The sequence below is a fragment of the Aythya marila genome (genome assembly GCF_965140915.1).
Source record: "Aythya marila genome assembly, chromosome: 7".
Classification (NCBI taxonomy): Eukaryota; Metazoa; Chordata; class Aves; order Anseriformes; family Anatidae; genus Aythya; species Aythya marila.
The window spans coordinates 17,335,354-17,350,576 of NC_139048.1; the positions used below are offsets into that span (position 1 = coordinate 17,335,354).

General features: G+C 42.3%; 1 protein-coding gene across 1 annotated transcript; it reads left to right on the forward strand.

Moving 5' to 3' along the window:
• The first annotated feature begins 5,422 nt into the window (after nt 1-5,422).
• Nucleotides 5,423-13,671, forward strand: ANKRD1 (ankyrin repeat domain 1). The gene is made up of 9 exons (XM_082764568.1): nt 5,423-5,578; nt 7,166-7,345; nt 9,138-9,275; nt 9,368-9,475; nt 10,154-10,252; nt 11,059-11,157; nt 11,294-11,392; nt 11,542-11,640; nt 12,756-13,671. The coding sequence occupies exons 1-9, from the start codon at nt 5,552-5,554 to the stop codon at nt 12,864-12,866; spliced, it is 960 nt and encodes a 319-aa protein (XP_082620694.1). The 5' UTR covers nt 5,423-5,551; the 3' UTR covers nt 12,867-13,671.
• Nucleotides 13,672-15,223: the final 1,552 nt, after the last annotated feature.

Consider the following 15,223-nt stretch of genomic DNA (forward strand, 5'->3'; position numbering starts at 1 on the left):
CTATTTCTAGCAGATTCCCACAAGGATCAGTTCCTGGTCCAACATCATTGGGTATTTTCGTCACGTGTCCAAACAATGTGGTAAAATCAATCCCAAGATGGTCAGGGGCTGGAACACTTAATGTGAAAGAAGTGGCTGTACAAATTGAACTTGTACAGCCAGGAGAAGAGAAGGTCCCAGAAACCTAGTAGCACCATATGAGGAAGTTACAAAGAAGGCAGAGCCAGACTCTTTATAGAGGTCTAAGGGAGGAGAATGAGACCATCATCATTAATTGAAAGAGGAAAAGTTTCAAATTATTATTGAAAAAAAAATAATAAATCACTATGAGTATACTCAGGCACATTTTGAGCAGAAGTTTAGACTAGATGACCTCCCAAGGTCCTTTCTGCTAGAGCATGTTGTGACTATAACTTGGTTGATTCTGATTGGAGAGAGATTTGAGAGACCTGTTAGGTAAATACCTCAATGTGTGCTGTAACATATTGCTGCAGGGAAATGAAACAGTTGGATGCAATTCTTCAAGGCATTCAGGGAGAAGTAGATGTTAGCAGGATACCATGCCCAGACTTAAAAGAGTAAAAACCCTGGAGAGCATTCAAAAGAGCATTGCAAATGTCATCTCAGGGTTGAAGCACAAGCCTTTGACTATGAGGTTCTCCAGAGAAAGCAAAAATGTTATTTGTCTTAAGAAGCCTGGCACAAAACTTTGCAGAGTGCTGTTCCCAGAGCTGAAGCCACCATTGCTCCCCAGGATCAGCCCATTAAGTCTGGCAGAGCTGCCCGATGGAGCCCTCCTGTACCTCCTGAGCTGCTGTGGGTGCTATGTGAGTGGACAGGAGTAAAGCCAGGACCTGTATTTTCTTCTGCATCAACAAGGAGGAGTTTTGTGCATGTTGTGAAGTACTTCTGAGGGATGTTTCCCCCAGACTAACATCCCCTTACATTTACACAGCAAACAGGCATCGTACTACTGGGATAGCAGTACTTACAGACTGTCAGGCAGAGGTAAAGATTCAGTAACAGGAAGCTTTAAGATAGACAATATTTCAAAATAAAACACTGAGGGAAAGCAAAAAAAATGTCACTGAAGCAAAGGTGAATTCTCCCTTGCTGCCAGTCAAAAGCCCTGGGTATGCTTTGTTGCAGTTGCCACTGCAGGTACCTGCTGGATTATGACCAGGTGACCAGGATTTGAAGGTATGCTCTTATCACACTGATGATAATTTTTTATTAAAGTTGTTCTGCAGTATTTAGGAATGAGAGAAACATTTTAGACAACTCCATATTGACACAAACAAGCCTTGTTGCTACAGCTGAGGGAATATTGTCCTTACTTGAGCACAAAAAGAGGTAGTCAGAAGTTAGGTGAACAGAACAATGGCACAGGTGTGCTGGATAAGCAGAACCTTGACCTACATTGCTGACTGTGACAGTCAAGTAAGTATCCAGCAGATAAACCCCTTTGACCACAAGTAATAACCCTTCTGGTGCCTTTCATTCCACTCACTTAACTGAGAGCCATTCTGGTGAATTAGCTATTTCACAGGTTTTGTACAAATGCCATCATGATAAAGCTCAAGGCCTCAGATACGTTCAAATCCCTTGTTTTTTAAATACAAATCATTGCATTTTTTTTCCTATTGTGTGAAAACCCCAGCCCACATGTCAACTGAGGAGGGTTTTTTTTTAAACCCTACAGTAAGTGATGCAACTAATGACTCACTGCTGGTTTGAGTTTCACACCAGAGGACTGTGCTGCCCAGACCAACAACCTGCCAGACTGTGACTTTATTTCTTTAACAAGTGATATGAACAAATGGAACTTATAACAACATCCTGCTGTTAATTTAATAATTTATTATACTCTAATTTTGTAGTTAAAAGCTAACTTTACATTCCTAGGGGAAGTAGGGTTTTTTTTTGTTGTTTTGTTTTGTTTTTCTAAGGAGACAATCTTTCTCTTTAGCAGTTTATACACAAAAACAGAAATTGATGAGAAGGCTATAAGTCATTTTAAACAAATGATGTAATAATTCCCTGATCACTTTAGATAAAACAGACATACATACATACCAATGTGTTGAAAAAATTAGGGCATTGAATGATGTAATTTTCATATTATGCTTTGTGACAATAAATATCAGAGTTTATATTAGACAAATATTTTGTGCCTTTCATGGAAAACAAATGGTTAAAAATAAGGAGGAAGCAAATTCAGCTCTTGCAATATCCTGTGATTTACTGTTCTGTTGTGTGTGTGAATATATGCAACATGTGGATGCTCATACAGAGAAAGAAACAAGCCATTGCACACCAACAGATCCCTAACACAGGAGAAATCTATGGGTTACCCTGCCTTAGCTGTATCTTGGGTATGCATTCATCCATGACTGCACATTCATGGAAAAAGGTTTGCTGGATTCACACCCTCTGCAGTGCATAATCATTTCCCAGCCACTGCTGTTTTCCTACCTTTGCCTCTTTGGCAGCAGGTACAGCCAGGCACAGCGGCGCTGCATAGGGCAACATCTTTGGGTGCAAGGACGGAGCCAAGGGCAGAGGGCTGGAAAATGTAAGGCAGCTGAGTACAGCAGTGACGGCACTGAAAACATGATGGTAATACACTTGACAGGAGGTGGCAATATCATTTGTATCACACATAATGCATTCCCTCTACTATTAACCTCTCTAAAAAATTGCTTACAAACATTCTTTACACTACCCTGACAATCTCTCCTTTGATAGCAGGGAACAGGCTGTGCCTTGTAGCTTCCTCTCTGCCATGCTGTGACTGCTGTCCTTTTTTGTTTTTCTCTCTGAAGTTTTTTGAGACAATATCGGTCGCTTTACATCTTGCAGATCATTGCTCTGCCCTTATTCTTTAGCAGACAAGAAAGTGTTTTCCAGATCCCCATTATGCATCTCCCACTGACTGTCTGCTATTACCACCTTAACGGAGATGTGAGAAGTTACTTGTTGAAAGGTGACTAAGTGGTTATAGTCCTGCACAAGGCTGAAAGCTACTTTGCCCTCCAATATTAAGCATTAGTGATAAGCATCCAGGCTAGAGTCTTAGCTGATTTGAATCTGTGCATTTTCACTATCTCAGAATGATTAACCTGCTTAACGTGACATTTAGCTTATAATCATTTACTGTTTGGTTAATTTAGGTTGCTGCCTTTATTCAAAGTGGTTTTGTGTGTGCCATTTTTTTACACAGAAATTCAGGATCTTCAGGGAAGATTCACTCTTAATCCTCGTTGTTCTCTTTAGTCAGCAGGGAGTGGAAGCTTTAATTATTGGCTTTTGGTAGCATAGAGTAGACTCATGATGCGAGAAGTGGGTTTGTGTTTCCCCTCAGAACACCAAGGTTTCCTGTAAAGCTCATGTGGGGTATGGATTCACCTACCATTTGCAGAGAAAGATTTACCCACTTACACCTTCTTGGTCAGGTTTTGCTGACTCAGTTTTATATACACCAGGTTGGTGTGTTTTTTTGTTGTTGTTGTTGTTGTTGTTGTTGTTGTTGTTGTTGTTGTTGTTGTTGTTGTTGTTTGTTTTGTTTTGTTTTGTTTTGTTTTTAAAGGAGAAAGAAAAGCAGTATTCAAATATAACAGGGCCTGAGGTAGCTTGTAGCTTCTTACAGTTTTTATTCTTCAGGAAAACTTGTAGCAAGCCCTACCTCTCTCTTCCCATGTCAGTTCTCTGCTGTGATCTGTTTCCACTAAACAAGGAACGATCTTTGCAGCCATCCTATTAGGGCTGTGGATTTCAAGGCTATCCCCCAGATAAGAGTCACAGAATGAAGCAAAGTGAGATAACCTGTTACTGCACATGTGGAAACAAGAAAAAGACAAGCAGAGCTACCTCTTATCACAGAGAGATGTAGCAGGAGCAGCACTGCTGTGAGAAAAAGCCCTGCAGTGTGATTCAGGACACACCACTCTCACGGAATGATATCCTGGCTCTACTTGGGTTTGGAAAAATATGTTCTGAAAGGTTCTCTTGCTGGCACATACTCTATTTTAGTTCTGGGGCTCATCCTGTAATGTCATATATATTCCGAGTGGTAAAGGAACCACCTGATATCCAGCTTCATTTCAGGGAAAGGGAGGGCATAGGTATGATGGGCACTACAAGACAAGTTTGGAAGTACTCAGATTACTGGTAGATAGTTCAGAGGAGAGACACCTTGAAAGGTCAGTGTCATGAACATAGCATGCTAATGATGATAATGAGATAAACAACACCCAAGATAGTTAGATCTTGATTTGGTGAAGCACATGTTGTTCATACTTGAAGCACCTGAGTGCTTGTATTTATTTCAGCCAGGTGACTTGCGTGCCAGCAGCCAGACTTGTACCTCACCAGACAGAGGTTCCAAGCGTTGCAGAGTGACAGAACTGATTTCCTTGGCGTTTATCCACACTCATCAAGTGCAAAGATTAGTGCATCTTCCTTTTTTAAAATTGCCTTCTGCTGCAGCTCATTCTCCTGCTTCCAGGCTATTTTGATTCATGACACAAGGAAAGCTTGCCCCTTTATTTTTCTCCTAAAGGACTCCATTAACTCCTTGTTCCCCAAACACACATCTGTTTATGTCTGTACCCTGTCTTAACAGCCAAAAATGAACAATCACCTTTGTGCCCTTATTCTCTCATATTCAAATGAAAATATCACCTGAGAAAAGAGGTGAGGCTTTCTTTGCTTGTTGTTGGGTTTTGTGTTTTATTTGGCCTAATAGGATATAATTCATTATTCTCCTTATGACCACTGACAACATCCCAGAAAAATGCAAAGCTTGCTGTTTTGAGATCTTACACTGATTGTAACTTATCATGTCATAGGCCCTTTTAGCACCAGAGACATCATTCTGGTTTAGTAATCCGTTCAGAGAATTCCTTCCAACAAATATAGAAAACTGCCATCATGATGAGAAGAGTCCTTTCCCCTAAAACTGTTTACCATCCAAGAATAAATAGCAATGCAAAGAATGGCTTTCCGAGACTTAGGGGGTCATAATCCACTTATCAGGAAGGTATGACTACAGGTGTTGTACATAAGCCACTTACCCTTGCAGTCATCTGAATGTCAATAAAAACTAACTAACTAAATAAATAAATAAGATGAAGTTATAATGCTCTATCAACAGACAGCTGTCCTAGTGGGCACTGGGAACACAGGATGACTCGCATTGCTGAGCCGTGTGGTCACTGCCAAAGGAGCGATGAGCTCACATTTCATTCCGATGCACATACGCGGTGTGGTTAGACTGCGAGGCTCGAGCGTCCTCGCCCAACTGACGCCCCCCCGCCCTGCCTCGACACCAGATCTGGCTAGTTAACATGTCTGGAATGAGCGCGAGCCTACCTCTCAGCTGGCAAGTCCACGGGGCACACTTGGATTCCCAGGTTGGAAGATTATCTCATTCAAGCACAGTTCTCCCAAAGATATATAAGCTAAGCTGGCGTGGTGGTCCCTGCAGAGCTTGCCTGAGCACTTGGGAGTTTCATCCATAGAGGAGTACAGCCTTCAAACACTGGCAGACATGATGATGATGAAGGTAGAAGACCTGGTAGGTGCAATCTTCTTTCATTTACTCATAATTACGCTTCCTTCTAGACTGTCATTACACCAGGCAGAGAGGGGCAACCTTTGTGGAGCAATGAGGTGACAGAGCAGGCTACCAGCACTGCTTTGCTCTAGGCATGAGACCTGTATATAAGATAAAATGTTATCATGTTATATTCTCACTTTAACTGTTCCTTCATAAGGGGACCCATCACTCATATAGCTACGTAATCATTTGGATTTTGCATCAAAACATAATTTACCAGGAAGTACAGAATGACTAAAATTTAGCTGTGTATTTTCCTTTGACCTTGATTCATTTAAAAAAATAAAAAATAAATTTTAAAGCTCTTAGGTTTACAATCACTCTGACTAATTCTAATCCAGTAAGAGTGGGGAGGAGGTAGCAATGCAGGGAAACCAAATCATTTTCCTTCCACTTGTAAACCAGCACTAGGCATCACTATCATGCCCACTGCTGTTCATTTTGTAATAAGCTTTTGAAAAATAATATCTAAACCAGACCACAAATCATGGAACCCTTGTACTGCAGAGTTCAGACTTACAATGATCAAACTGGGAAACCAGGAACAATCCAGGAAAGCAGTGGGACATTATACAGGAATTCCTTTTTTTCCCAGGTGTTGAGATGAAATTCACATACAGCCTGACTAGTTAATGCTGTCTTAAAATCTTTGGGAAGGCCCCAAGAATTTATCTAGTGTTAAACTCTGTAACAAACACAGCTACACAAGGGTGATTGAATGGGAAGCCAGTCCAGAGCACATACATCTACTGAACAACTCTGAAAATACACCATAGCCTCCACTACGTTTAACAAGTTATCTCTTTAAGCATACTTAATCAACCATCCAAAATATTTTAAAAAGCTATGCAAAGCTGTGCTGGAGGGCAGCATCACACAGCTTCAGCACAGGAACTGCCTTGTGCTTGTTTGCTAAGTGCTATAAGTGGAGACTTTGGTTCTGACAGCAATGGGTAAGATCAGCCTTGATATTACTCAGCAGACCAATTTAACTGCACTGTATGTGTTTCAATTAAGCTGTAAGGTCCCAAGGGAGAAAGCCTCTCCTCCCACTCTAGCTGCTCGGTTCCCCTGCTCTGCACTCACAAGGTGCTGGCGCCTGTCGGGGTGGCTCCTTCCACCAGAGCCTCTTTCTGAGGGGTCTGACACATGCTGGCAAGTGAAAATGCAAGAAAATCCTGAACAAAAAAGATGCTCTTCCTGGCTCAATGGCTTTTGTCAGTACAGCAGCAGCTCGGTGCCAGTCAAGCACAGAGTTACACTGAGGCGGCCTCGTGGATCTTGACCCAAAGCCTGAAGATGCCCTCGGGGAGTTGCTGTGTGGACGTGGAAGGTCTGGCTGCAAGCGAGCTTGCCCTAGCTATTCACACACACACACAGTCAGTCCAGGCACAGGCCGAGCGAGGTCTGCAGTCTGTCTGTCACACTCTCCTAGAGCAGGACAGGAGTGACATGTAATGAGCCCCTAGCTAATCCAGCTTCTCAGGGGGTGGCTGCTGCCATCACGAAACTGCTACTTATATTGCATTATATTTCCTTTTACAGGTGACTGGGAAGAAAACTGATGATAAGGAGACTGGCAGCTTCCTCCCTGAGGACTTTAAAAATGGAGAGTATGAAGCTGCTGTGAGATTAGAAAAGCAGGATGACCTGAAGACAGTCTCTGAACACGTACTGACCCGAGGAGATTTGGCTTACCAGAAGGAGAAAAAGTTAGAGGCAGAGGTAGGCTCTTGGGCTTTTGCTTAGGCTTTTATCATCCTGTGTGTGCTTTCTGCAGCTGCCCGTGAAGTTTTGTCCCTTTCCAAATTAGAAATACATGCATGGTGGGCTAGATAAACAACCCCGAGGAGACCGCTGCCAAAGGAGGTTGCTCTGAAGCCTCCTGAAGGCAGAGGTCTGCTGGCTCCTGCAGCCTAAGGATGCAGGCACTGTCTCCATGAGGCAGACCCCCAGACTCCCCCCCTCTAAAATCTGACTGTAACCCCAGGGGCCTCCCCTTCCCCACGACCCCTGCCTGCCAGCTGCTGGTGAGGGGAATGCATGCAGACAGAAGGACACCTTCAGCCTGCACACCTAACAGCTGCCACCAAAAATAGCCAAGCCAGGGAAGAGGTAAGGGCACTTTCTGAAACCAGGAGCCTCATCTGTCACAAAAATACAATTTTTACAAAAAGTCTGCATTGTGCTTACTAGCACATTTTGTGGGAAAAAAATACAAATTAAAGTGATATTGCTCTACAAAAGAATATTATTTTGCATTCCTGCAGCATGACAATTCTCTCCATAGCCTTAAGAACTGATGCTTTTTTCTAAAAATACTGTAGCTATAACATTTTACATTACGTGGTGAATCAACAACTAACTGGCTTTAAAATGTAAGTAATTTGGGAATTAAAAAGTTTAACTAGCAGGGAGAACAAGACTTTGTTCTGGAAAAGAAAGGTGGAAAGGTGAGCCTCAAAAATATTAAAATTAATACAACTACTGACCTTCACCTTCAACTAGAGGACCATTACTTGCTACAGATCTTTTTTTGCGTTCTTCTAAAACAACCACAATGTCCTAAGAATCTTTTGGATTCGCTGTTGATTTCCACAGTCTATCCAGCCAACAGAGTGTTTGCCATTGACGATCAAACCCCAAATGCAGAAAAAAAGACGAGGGGGAAATAGCTTACTTAAATCAGAATTTAGTTGAGAAAATATGGCAGGGTCTCACCAGCGTATTTACCCTTACAGATACCACAGGATAGACTTTGTCATGAGGTACTCCTTGGTTGTTAGTCACTCTTCCAAAGCCACGGACACCCCATGGCCTTCAGTGAAGGCAACACGTTGGTCTTTGATGTTAGCAGTGCCCCATACTCACTTCATGCAGGAATGCCTTAACATACAGGCCTGAAGTAGTCTTAAGCATTTATTGAACTGTCCCTTCAAGGACACTGGGGACATTCTCTGTAGTTTACCAAAATGTAACACTTACCATCTGAAATGCTAAAATTGGCATAAACCTTGCATTTCACTTAAGGGTATTTTTTTTTTATCAAAGAGGATTATGTTATAATAAATCAGTGGCTGCATGAGAGAAGTGGTTGAAAGCAAAACATGTGGTGGAAATCAGTTAAAACTGCAGGGACTTCCAAGCCTAAGCTGCGGGAGATTTCTTAAGTTCTTGGGCCAGAAGGGACTGTAGTACTTCTTGGACTCCTGGTCTAATACGGACCAAAAAGCTCATGCTATCCCACAACATACAGCTGAAGAAAGCCTTTAGGAATAGGTGCAATTGTGTATGAAAAAAGAATACACACTGCAGAATTTAGAAACTTACTCCAATTAGCCCTAACTGTTAAGAACAACAACAAAAACAAACCACCAGCAACAAAAGACAACTTATTTCAAAGTTCACCTAATGTGAACTGGATTTGGCTGAACAATAGCACCCACTGTCCTGCCACTCTGAAGGACAGAGGTGTTCACCCTCAGCTCAACTTTCTGGCTTCCCTCCTTTGTTTCAGCTGAAGAAGAAAAAACTAGAGGAGAGATCAAAACTTGAAAGCTTGGAGGACCTTGAAAAAATTATTCAGCTGAAGAAGAAGAAGAAATGCAAGAAGGTGAAAGCTCCCGTTTTAAAGGAACCCAAACCAGAAGTTATTGTAAGTTCTGATGGAAGGTACCTTCCTCTGGGAAAGGACCACTGGCCCTTGGTGCCACTCATATTTACCTCCTGTGTATTACTCTTCATCAGACAGGACCAGTGGATGTACCCATGTTCTTTAGAGCTGCCTTGGAGAATAAGTTGCCAGTAATTGAAAAATACTTGTTGGACAAAGGGGATCCAAATGTCTGTGATGAGGTACACTCTTCTCTTCTTACTTCACACCTGCTACATAAAAGAGATTATTACAGAACAAAAATACCTTTTACCACTAGATTTTGTAGTTTCCACACTTACGAGGAGAAAAAAACAGTGGGGGAGAAGTAAATAAATTCTGGGAGTTTGACATATTGTTCTGTAGTGATAGAGAGGCCACTGGGAACCTCCAAAGTAATATTACTTCAGAAGATATATTTATTTATTTATTTCAAAGAAAGCTATTGGTGACTAGGAGACCCTGATTTTCAGCAACAGGTAGTCTTCCAATGCTACTAATGAACAGACAAGAAATTTGTCTTCAGAACTACAAAAAAAAAAAAAAAAATGATGCCATGTGCCCTCATACTCCATAATGCATAAGCTGCATTTGCAAAATGTAGCATAGCACGTTGGAAGGAGGAACTCAACAGGCATCATTTTAAATTTGATTGTCACACTGCTGATATTCCTTACACTCTTTGAAATACCAGGTAGGCAGCCCTCTGCTATTAGGATGCTATTAAAATTAAGTAGATTTCATGTCTCAAAAGTATTAGCTCTTGAAAATGAACCAGCATAAAGTATGTATTTGCCATCATCCCAGGGAGGCAGAGAGAAAAGTTTAAGAGATCTTTGTTCCATATTCGATATCTGACTTTGCACTGTTTTAATTGACAGTTCAAGCGCACTGCATTGCACAGGGCATGCTCTGAAGGACATCTAGAGGTGGTGAAAAAGTTGGTGGAAGCTGGGGCCCAGCTTGAACTGAAAGACATGGTATGCCCATTGACTTATACTTCAGAAAAAATACTCATTTTTTTATAACTGCTAAAAGAAACACACAAGAGAGGAGCACTAAAAGGCCTTAGAGTGTCTTTTAAGTTTATCCTTAAAATAACACTGCTGAGAAGAGGTTTCAGGAGGTGGTGTCTGCCTTGCTTTGCCAAAGCTGTTGCTGGAAATCGCAGGAAGCGGAGGAGCACATTGGCCAGTAGACGGCCTAGAACAGTAAGGCCCAAAGTATGGCAAGACTGCTGAGCTCAGGCTACCAGGCCGGGCTATGAGCAGCTGGTGGAGATGCCATGGTCCTACGCATTTATCAAGGGCCCAGCACAGCGTGTACGATCTCCACCAGGATTTGAACTCTGCTCTCAGGAGAGGCCTCTGCTCCTCTGGAACAGCTGAGCATCCACAGCTTTTGCAGCTGTTTTTATTTGATCCTCCACGCCCAGCTCTGCTTAGCTCCTTGCTAACCAGTTGGCAGTGGCCAGCCTCGCTTCCCCTTGCTTCAGCAGCCGTGCTGGTGGTAGCATAAGAGCAAGAGTGGTGAGCAGAGCAGGACATGATGAGGAAATGGTAGCTCCCCTGCAGCCAGCTGCAAGGAAAGGCTGGTATCGTGGAGGTGAAGGGCTGAGCAAGAGAGGCTGCTAGTAGAAACAACAGGAACAATGATCGGAGAGAAATGCTTTAAGTTAAACTGCAAGAAAAATGACTTTGAATTCATTTAGAAATGTGATGAAGTTTGCTTATTTATTTTTTTGGTAATACGATGAATTAAATTACGTTTATTTTTCCTGCCATAGCTTCAATCTACAGCCCTGCACTGGGCCTGCCGAGGAGGAAACCTGGAAGTTGTAAAGTTCTTACTGGACAAAGGAATAAACAGAAATGCAAGAGACAAGGTATGTTCTTCTGGGGCTCTGATGCTTTTTAGAGAGAGAAAGCTGATCCCTACCTGAGGGGGTCATTTTTGGCGGCCATTCGTGATCAGCCCTTCACTGCTCCGTGCCACTGACTGCCTTCTCAAACCCCCCTCAGCTGCTCAGCACGCCTCTGCACGTCGCTGTGAGGACGGGCCAGTACGACTGCGCAGAGCACCTCATTGCCTGTGAAGCAGACCTTAATGCCAGAGACAGAGTAAGTGCCACCACCTCCTTACCTGCAACACCAAGCTCCTGGCCCCATTTACAGCTCCACAGCCCTGCAAAAATTCCTGGTGGTGCTGTGGGGTTGGGACCATGGCACTGATGGCAGGATGGACTCTGACCCATGTCTTACACCCCTAGGAAGGTGACACACCGATGCATGACGCTGTCAGGCTGAACCGCTACAAAATGATCCGGCTGCTGATTCTCTATGGGGCGGACCTGACCATAAAGAACTGCGTAAGTAATTCAAAACACTTAGCAAAGCTTCCCATTCGGAGCAGTATCACAGGTTTTGAGGCCAGAAGAGACTATTGTGAACAGACTTAATTAGATCACTGCAGAGTTAATTAAAGCAGAGCTGACACAGAGAAAGTGTAACTTGGGGGAGGTCAGGGAGCAGCACAAAAAGCATTACCTGCTCTAAAGCCAGAACCCATCAGGTGCAGCTAAAAACACCACCACATTTTAATTACACAGATCATATATTAAAGAAATCTAAGCATACAGACACTTGCTGTCTGTACAGCTCCTGGGCTCCAGCCACCAGAGACAATGAGAGCCCTGGGGGGCTGCGAGAGCTCCTTTCTGCTACACCCACAGCATCGGCTTCCATTTAAGAACAAACACCCGAGATTTTGCTGATAATCACTTCACCAGCAGCAGACGTGACCACATCAAAATACCAGATGTAACAGACCACATTCTCCCCCAAATCCAAAAAAAATAACAGCAGCAGGGACAGTGCACGTTAACAACGTGGATCAATGCTTTTGATTGGCAATCAATTAAAACTGGAGGGGACAAGGAAGAAACCTGCCCCTGCAACCATCTGCACTGCCCCTTCTCTCTGCTCAAGCAAAGACAAAGCAAGGCCACTCTAGGCATTATCGTTCACCAGAGTATGAAAATGAGGAAAAACAGTCCCAAAGGCAAAATACTTACTCTCTCAGGCTTTGTCTGCATATAGAAGTTACTCCTGTTTTATTTAGATGTGGTTCATAACCTCTCTAATTAAACCAACACGAACTCTTATCTGAATTCTCCATTAAACAGAAGAGTAGCTTATTGAGGTTTCACCTAAATGTACTCCCAATCAGTTTAGACTGGATCAAAAGAAACACCAGCATGCTCTGCTAGCCACAGTATTTGCTAACATGGCTTAGTGCCACTGAAACAGGACTAGATCTGGAGTGCCAAAGGACCCAGATCTGAGATGAGAGTACAGCTGACCCTGTGTGTGCAGAAAGCTCTCACATCAGACAGATGCACTGTACGAATATCTCAGGAGGAATAAAGGACTTAGTATTCACTGGCTGAAATTAAGTCTGGCTTCCCCTGCTTATTTTAACCAGGAAGGGAAAACCCCTATGGACCTTGTTCTTCAGTGGCAGAACGGCACCAAAGAGCTATTCAACAGCCTGAAAGACAATTCCTACAAGAACGTCCATCTAAACAAGTTTTGAAGAGATGAAAACCAGACTGCTCTTTTTGCTGCTTTTAAATGCTTCATATGAAACTTGAGGAAAATAGCTCTGAACATAGTATATTTATTGAAGATATTTATTGTACTGGAATATTTGAAATGCCTTCACTGAAAACTGCCAAACATGCAGATAAATTATTTTAAATGGCAGATTGAGTGTTAAGAATCCACTGGTTTTAAAACAGCTTTATTTATTCCTATTTATTATTTATTTATTTTAAAAGTAATTTTTAATGATCGTATTTTTTTAATCATTTTAAATTCTAATGCAGTCTTTGTCAATAACATGAACACTTTTGACTTAGATGGCAGTATTACCAACTACATTAGCAATTTACCTCAAGCCTTCCCATAGTGCTAAACAGCTAATACTTACAACTGTTGTCTTGTACCTGCCAAATTCTCACGATTAGAAAAATATGTTAAATGTGTGGTGGTACGTCGAAGAGAGAGAGCCAGGGAAGAAGGGCTACTGAGATGCCAGGTGGATTTAGAGGAACAGTCGAGTAATGGGACTTACACGTCATTTGGTGATTATAGTTGACAAAGAGCTCAAGGACAGAGCTCCAACCATCATGTAACCATATGGACTGCAGGATTCAGATGCAATGTTATGAAGGTGAGAGGAGACAGTATTGTGAATGGGAACTTTAAAACTAGATGACTACAAAGCCTGATGATTGAAGAATGCAAAAAAACACATGATGTATATTTGTAAATTTGTACTGCTTTTTCTGTACATTTTGTACTGATTTATTTCAGAATAAACGGAGTGGTTCTTTGTACTTGCCGGAGTGTATTATGGAGCAGTGAACATGCACCGGGCAGCTCTGTCTCTCATTGAGGTTCCCATCTTGGCTTCTGTAAAATTCATAAACTCAAAAATAAAAAGTCTCAGCTGCACAGAGCAGCCAGCCCTTTAGCTACCTCCCTGCCACTGTTAGAAAAATACAGCTTCTAACTTTTTTCTCCTTACATACAAACATACATACAAAAACAAAAAGCCAGTACTTGAGTAGCTAGTAAGATACAAACCTACAGCTTTATTACTATTATTTAAAAATCCCAGCTTCTCAGCAAGTCAGTACTTACTGTGTGGAGCACACAAGACAGCTTCAATTGTCCCAGCCAAGGAAGACGTGGAGTCCTGCTAGGAAAGAAAGGCATCTCCCCCTGTGCTTCAGCAGAAGCAGAACAATCTTAACAGTACCACCAGCAGAGACATCGATGCCCAATTTCACTGGGACGTTACATGCTGCTTTCAGTTCAAGTCCTAACACCCCATAGAGCAGCCTCCCAGTGACATATGCCACGGGCTCCCATGAACATTCACCAGCTGGTGAAGTTGGCTTCTAACCATCACACTTTATAGTCTGATCAAAACAAAGTCCTGGGCAATGAAGCGTGGTCAGGAGCGGGCAGCAATGAGTATTTATCACTGGAGCATCAATTTCAGAGATGGAGTGAATTTACAGAAACCCCATAGAGGAATAACAAGAAATGCCTATTCTATCTGCAACCAGCTATCTTAGACAGAAGCTGCAGCTTTAGACAGATGAGACTTCTCTCACACAAGCACTGTAACTTGTCAGTGTCACTTTGCCAGCTGTAGGCTTTATTTGTGAAGATGATTTTTTCCATAAGAACCACGGCATGTCTGCACTTGCTGTCCCTCTCTGCAAGCAACTACTTCACTTCTTGTTCTGCACCATTACCCAGACACTGGGAACATACCTTGCAGGAAACAGAAATGACCAGTGCTGGCTGACTCGTTTTGTTTATCTTCATAACTTCATAAGCAGATCAATTGTTCAGTCACCAGAGGGGACAGAACAATGCTCCAGGAAACAGAGGGGAAAACATATTTTCAATCAGTTCCTGAAGCACTATATCTACTTAAAAACATGCATGCAAAGATGCAGGGACTATTTACTTTTTTTTTTAAGGAAGTCAAACAAGACTTGATCTTCATCGTTCAAAAGCCTCCTTCCATATGCTAGTCACCAAATAACTTCTCTCATGCTCAGGACTGATTATTTCCTCACCAAGGTACAGTAACGTGTAACTCAGAAAGTTGCACTACCAGGCACATTTCCACTGATTATTTGTTTGGCTAGAGCTTCATTTTGGATGCAAGTGCATAAATGACAAACCAGTGTATATATTACATCTCAATACCAGTAATAAAACACTCACATCACAAAGTCAACGAGCAAAATAAAAACAAAGGATAAAGTATTTAATTATTTGTTCAATGAAGCACAAGCTGTTGTGACTCCCGTCAGCATTTGATGGAACTGTTAGACTACTGAGAACTTCATTCTCATTCTGCTTAGT

Bases quoted from the DNA above. Each gene is read 5' to 3' on its own strand.
- ANKRD1 (XM_082764568.1), top strand. From the start codon at position 5,552: ATGATGATGATGAAGGTAGAAGACCTG. The intron at 9,476-10,153 runs GTACACTCTTCT...TTTAATTGACAG, and splicing joins ATCCAAATGTCTGTGATGAG to TTCAAGCGCACTGCATTGCA. The intron at 11,641-12,755 runs GTAAGTAATTCA...TATTTTAACCAG, and splicing joins ACCTGACCATAAAGAACTGC to GAAGGGAAAACCCCTATGGA.